Source organism: Muscardinus avellanarius (assembly GCF_963383645.1).
Source record: "Muscardinus avellanarius genome assembly, chromosome: 11".
Taxonomy (NCBI): domain Eukaryota; kingdom Metazoa; phylum Chordata; class Mammalia; order Rodentia; family Gliridae; genus Muscardinus; species Muscardinus avellanarius.
Genome location: NC_137797.1, coordinates 51,767,377 through 51,773,376, shown reverse-complemented (window position 1 = coordinate 51,773,376; position 6,000 = coordinate 51,767,377). Strand labels below are relative to the sequence as shown.

Here is a 6,000-nt window from a genome sequence, read left to right as displayed (position 1 = left end):
CATATCTAGCATTTCCTCTTCTAGGAATCTTTACCAAAGGTGCACTTGAGAAAACTACCAGATGACATACGTTTTTGCTGTGGTTCCATAGTTGGGACCATGCCATGGTCATTGTCTTTTAATTATGGTGTTTGCTTACTGGGGGGAAACTGTAATGATATGATTGACATTAACATTAATGGTGTTACAGTGAAAGAAAAGGTTTTTTTTTTTTTAGATTTTGTTATCTTAAAACACTATAAGGTTAAATATTTCATCAATTGAAATTAAGTAATTCACCCGTTCATTCATTCTTTTAATAAATATTTACTGACACTTAATGGCATGACAGACATTGTTTTAGATGCTTAAATAATATCAACCACTTAAACTGACAAAATCCCCTTCTTGAATTTTTATTGTAGATGTAATGGGTAAATGGACAATAAGCAATCAGTGAATAAACCATTTACTTAATTGTGCTTAAAATGTACAATTTTAGGGCTCTCTATTTATGTCTTTCTTATTTTGCTTGTTCCAGTCTTTTAAATTCCCAAGTTCACCTGGGCGAAAGCCATTGAGATCTGAGGCCTTTTGGTCCTGTGGAACATAGCCAATTTTATATTCCTCCTATAGCACTTTCAGCCCTGTTAATAGGTTTTTTATTAGGAGGTTGCTCAAGAAGGATTTTGACAACTTTCTCTGCTTATCGCAATTTTAGTAATTGTCCTTAAAGATTTTATTATACAAGAATTCCATTCTTAATAACTGTACCTTTATTTCAGAAATGGCCATTAAGAAGTAGATGTCTAGAGGCAAAGGTGATGAAACAGTCCATTTGTCATAAAGTAAGATGCAGCTGTGGATTTTCAACCATATTAGTAAGTATAACCAAAAAATTTTTTATTTTGTAATTATGTATTTTGAAAAACATTTAATAAAAATATGGTAGACATTAGAAAGGCATCATCTTGTAGTTCTGTTTTTACTTTTTGTGTGTGCACAGCACTGAGGATTGAACCTGGGGGCATTCTACTTCTGAGCTACACCCCCAGCTCTTTTTTATTCTTTAATTTGAAACAGGGTCTCACTAAGTTGCAGAGGGCCTCACTAAGTAGCTGAGGCTGGCCGTGAACCGCAATCCTGTCTCAACCTCCTAGGTACTGGGATTGTGTGGTGGCACAAGCCTAAAATCCAAGTATTTAGGAAGCTGAGGCAGGAGGATCACCGTTTTATGGCCAGCCTCAGTAATTTAGCAAGGCCTTCTGCTAAATTGGGGCATTCTTTTTGAGCTACACCCCCAGTTCTTTTTTTTAAATTTTATAATAAACAAATATATATATTTGTTTATTTTTTGGGGTATTGGGGATGGAACCCTCAGCCCTATTTTGTATCCTTTATTTTGAAACAGGGTCTTACTGAGTTCCAAAGGACCTCACTAAGTAGTAGCTGAGGCTGTTGACAAACTGCTATCTTTCCTGCCTCGGCTCCTGAATACTAGGATTACAAGCAAGTACCACCACACCCGGCTTCTTATTTTTTTATTTTTAAATCGAGTCTTGCTAAGTTGCTGAGGCTGGCCTTTAAACTGTGATCCTCCTGTCTCTCAGTCTTCTAGTACTGAGATTATAAATATATGCATCACCACACCCAATGTCTACCTATTTTTAAAACATAATTATGATCATAGTGTTATAAAGAGTATGATTCTTGCATATTTCTTTTTTCTTTTTTTGTGATCCTGGGGATGGAACCTAGGGACCTCTACCTCCGGGCTACACCCTGACCTATTTTATATATTTTTTGAAACAGGGTTTCATGCCGAGTTTCTTGCATATTTCTTAAGATTAGGTTTGTTTCTGTTGTAGCTGTCATATATTAAGTAGGCAAATATACATGCTGGTATTTAGAAAATGGCTAAAATATCAAAAACCATGTTGCATTAATCTATGTTCAAACTTTTACATAGGATGTTTTATTTTTCTTTATACGGATAGTTTGTAATAGTAAAAATTGTCCTATATGTTAGTGAGTTACATATGTACAAATTGAAACTGTAAATTGTGAACATTGGAAAGCCACATTGTGACATAAACATCTTGGTAATATATTAAAATGATTGTGGTGTATTCATTTGGAGTCACCCCCCCCATGCCATTTTGGCATGGGGCTGTATTTCTATTTTCTGTATTTCTATCTTTCTAATAAACTTCTTTAAATCTTCAAAAAAAAAATGATTGTAAATGGAGAGATTAGGTTTGTTTCAGATGTTTCTTGCAGGAATTAGAAATTCATCCTTCAGTATAGTTTTCTATTGGAGTGAAGAAAATATTCTGAAATTAAGTGGTGGTAATTGCTACAAAACTTTGTGAATATGTTGAAATTTTAGATGTGGTGGTGCATGCCTGTAATCCCAGTGTTTGGAGGGCTGAGACAGGAGGATTGCAGGTTTGTGGCCATCCTCAGCAACTTAGGCCCTTCGCAGTTTAGTGAGATCCTATTTCAAAATGAAAAATAAAATCAGGCTGGTGGTGTAGCTCAGAAGTAGAACATTCCTAGGTTCAATCACTAATACCCCTCCCCCCCAAAAAAAAGTAAAAGAAAAATCATATAAAGAATTTAATGATATGAGCCAGGCGTGGTGGCGCACGCTTTGTAATCCCAGCACTTGGGAGGTTGAGACAGGAGGATCACACAGGTTCAAAGCCAGCCTCAGCTACTGAGTGAGGCTCTCAGCAACTTAGTGAGACCCTGTTTCCAAATAAAGTATAAAACAGGTCTGGGAGTATAGCCCAGAGATAGAAAAGCCCCTGGGTTCCACCCCCAGTAACACACACACACACACACACACACACACACACACACACACAAATAAAAAATAAATAATAATAATAATAATAATAATAATAATAATAATAATATGTGAATCTTAGCTCTACCCCACAGACACCAGTACTGGGGATTGAACCCATGGACATTCAATCTCTGAGCTACAGCCCCAGCCCTATTTTTATTCTTTATTTTGAAACAGGGTCTCACTAAGTTGCAGAGGTCCTTACTAAGTTGCCGAGGCTGGCCATGAACCTGTGGCCTTGAACCTGTGGCCATGAACCTGCAGTCCTCTTCTTTTAGCCTCTCAAATGCTGGGATTACAAACGTATGCTACCACGCTCAGCTCTACCTTTTTTTTTTTTAAGCAAACTTTAGAATATCAAGTCTTAAACAGAGTAAAAAAAAAATCACTTGAGTTATAGATGTTTTAGAATATGAAGGTGTAAGCCAGGTGTGGTGGCACATGCCTATAATCCCTGTAATCTCAGTATTTAGGAGGCTGAGACAGAAGGATTGCAGGTTTGAGGACATGGTCAGCAGCAAAGTAAAGTCTTAGCAACCTAGCGAGACCTTTTTTCAAAAGAAAAAATAAAAAGAGCATGTACCTAGCAAATCATTTGATGTTGTTTATAAAATAACCATTTTGTAATAATAAAAATAATGGTATTTACAGTAAGTATTTTTATTTAAAAGTGCTCTTATTGGCTAAATGCTGTGGTACATGCTTATCTCAGCAATGAAGGAGGCTAAAGCAGGAGGATCACAAATTCAGAGCTATCCTGGGCAATTTAGTGAGACTATCTCAAAATTAAAAGTAAAAAGGGCTGGGGATTTAGTTCAGTTGGTTCAGTCCTCATGCTACAAAGTAAATACATATTTTTTTATTATTAGAGATCTACAGCCTCTTTAGTTTTGGCAGACATTTTCAAATGTCTTAATATACAAATGTACTATGTTAATGTTTTGTAATTTTATTTTTAAGAGGCTTTTGAAATTAACCTCACCTTTTTATCTGAAATTTTTTTAGGAACAAAATTGTATCTGTTCTTCTCAGAAGAGAACTCCACAAGGTAAGAAATTATTAACACAATACTTGACCAAATATAGTAGGCTTAATAGCTCTTGATTTTAAAATCTTATTTCTAAAATTATTTTATATCTTTTCTTGATGCTTACAGGATTTTCCTAATTATTATTAGCTGCTTAATTCCTCAGAATTTGCTAGCAAGAGACAGATCTTCTTGTTTGAAGTTTTGATTAAAAGAATATGATAAAAGTAGTCGCCACTGAAACTCAAATATTGCATACTCCTAACACTGTAAGAGTGGTTTTATCCCTTTTAGGAAAAATGTTATTTTCTTCCATTGGGGCCCACTCATCGATTACTCAGTGGACATTACCTAGATGACAGATGACTTTGGGGTGTCCAGGTCTCATAAAAGTTCTCTCTTAGTGGCTTTAAACTAAAGAAGAGTGCTTAAGTACATTCTTACCTATGGAAATTGTATAGCTCATATGTTTACTTTAGAAAGTAGAATTCTGCTGGGTATGGTGACACACACTTGTAATCTCAGTACTTGAGAAACCAAGAGGAGGATTGCAGATTTGGAGTCATCTTCACTAACTCAGCGAGGCCCTCAGCAACTTAGTGAGATCCTGTTTGCAAGTAAAATATAAAATAGTGCTGGGACCTATTTTAGGATAGAAGTAGAATGTCCCGGTTCAATACCTAGTACCAAAAAATAAACAATAAAAGGATTTTTCTCACTAGGTTGATTATAAAAGATTAGGTAAGCCAGGTGGCGTAGCGCACGCTTTAATCCCTGAGCTTGGGAGGCAGAGACAGGAGGATTGTGCAGGCTCGAAGCCAGCCTCGCTGGCTTAAGAGACCCTGTTTCCATATGAAAATATAAAATAGGTCTGGGAGTATAGCCTGGAGGTAGAAGGGTTCCACCCCCAGTACCACCAAAAAAAAAGGTAAGCATCTAATAAGTGTTTTTTTTAAATTCCTAAATGGTCACGTTTCTAGTAGCTTTTAAGTTATCATTAATTTATTTTTAAAATTTTTATTGGTGCATTGTAGTCATACATCTTAATGGTGTACAAGATGGTGGAGGCATACATGCACACATCACTCAATTAGCCCTTACCCAGTTCCCTCCCCATTCCCTCCACTTCCCTCCATCTCATGTTTGGCTTAATGGTTGACTTTGATATGTTTGTGAATGCACATCATGATATCATTAATTTATATAGTTGTATTTTTAGATTTGAGAAGAATGAAATGGTCAAGTGAATAGTGTGTGAATAGTGTCAAGTGAATAGTGTGCACGCGCACGCGCACACATATGGGTGCTGGGACTTAAACTCAGGGGCATTCTATCTCGGAGCTATACCCCCAGCCCCATTTTTTATTCTTTATTTATTTTGAAATAGGGTCTCACTGTGTTGCAAAGGGCCTCACTAAGTAGCAGAGGCTGTCCTCAAACCATAATCCTCCTGTCTCAGCCTCCCTAATGCTGGGATTACGAGCATGTGTCACCATGCCTGGTTTATGTGCCTGTAATTTAATTTAAACAAAAGGTAAGAAAATATGTTTCCCTAAACTATGCCTAATATAGCTTAAGAGCCCACAAAGCATTAAGTACTCTTCTTGACCGCAACAAACCTTAGAATAATGTGGTTGACAGATATACATTTCTTTTTCTTTTTTCCCCCAGCACTAGGTATTGAATCTAGGGCCTTGTGAGTGCTAGGCAAACATTCTACCACTGAACTATATCCCTAGCCTAATTTGACATGTGTAAAAAGGAGATATTATATAATAGGCCTTAATCAATTCTCAGACTAGATTCTGCCCTTCTCCCCAATATCCAACCATGTTGCTGAGTATTTCTCTAGTTTATTTTGTTGAACTGGTATATTATCTTTTAGATAGATTATGAAAATTAAGCTGTTAAATATAAAATTTCTAGTTGTATTTAAGGCATCTAAAGAGCATTTAGGAAAAGACTAATTTTATGCTTTCTTTATATTAGAATTAACATTAAAGAATGTGAGTTAGATGCTGTGGATGGTTAGAGGAAGAAGTAAAAACATCTATTAAGAAAGCTGCCTATGGTGGAGCCTAACAAAAACATGTATTTTTCTTCTAGAAACAAGGTCTCAGTATTAGCCTATAAAAGCTTA

General features: G+C 36.1%; 1 protein-coding gene across 2 annotated transcripts in view; it reads left to right on the top strand.

Moving 5' to 3' along the window:
- Window positions 1–803: 803 nt before the first annotated feature.
- FRS2 (fibroblast growth factor receptor substrate 2) overlaps window positions 804–6,000 on the top strand; it is a gene marked incomplete at both ends in the record, with an annotated part of 45,492 nt that continues 40,295 nt past the window's right edge. Inside the window, 2 exons of one of the 2 annotated variants that reach the window (XM_080706048.1) lie at window positions 804–860; window positions 3,839–3,881. In XM_080706048.1, the coding sequence (XP_080562174.1) occupies window positions 804–860; window positions 3,839–3,881 (100 nt within the window). The remainder of the gene's footprint in view (window positions 861–3,838; window positions 3,882–6,000) is intronic. The other variant, XM_080706049.1, reaches the window with a different exon arrangement.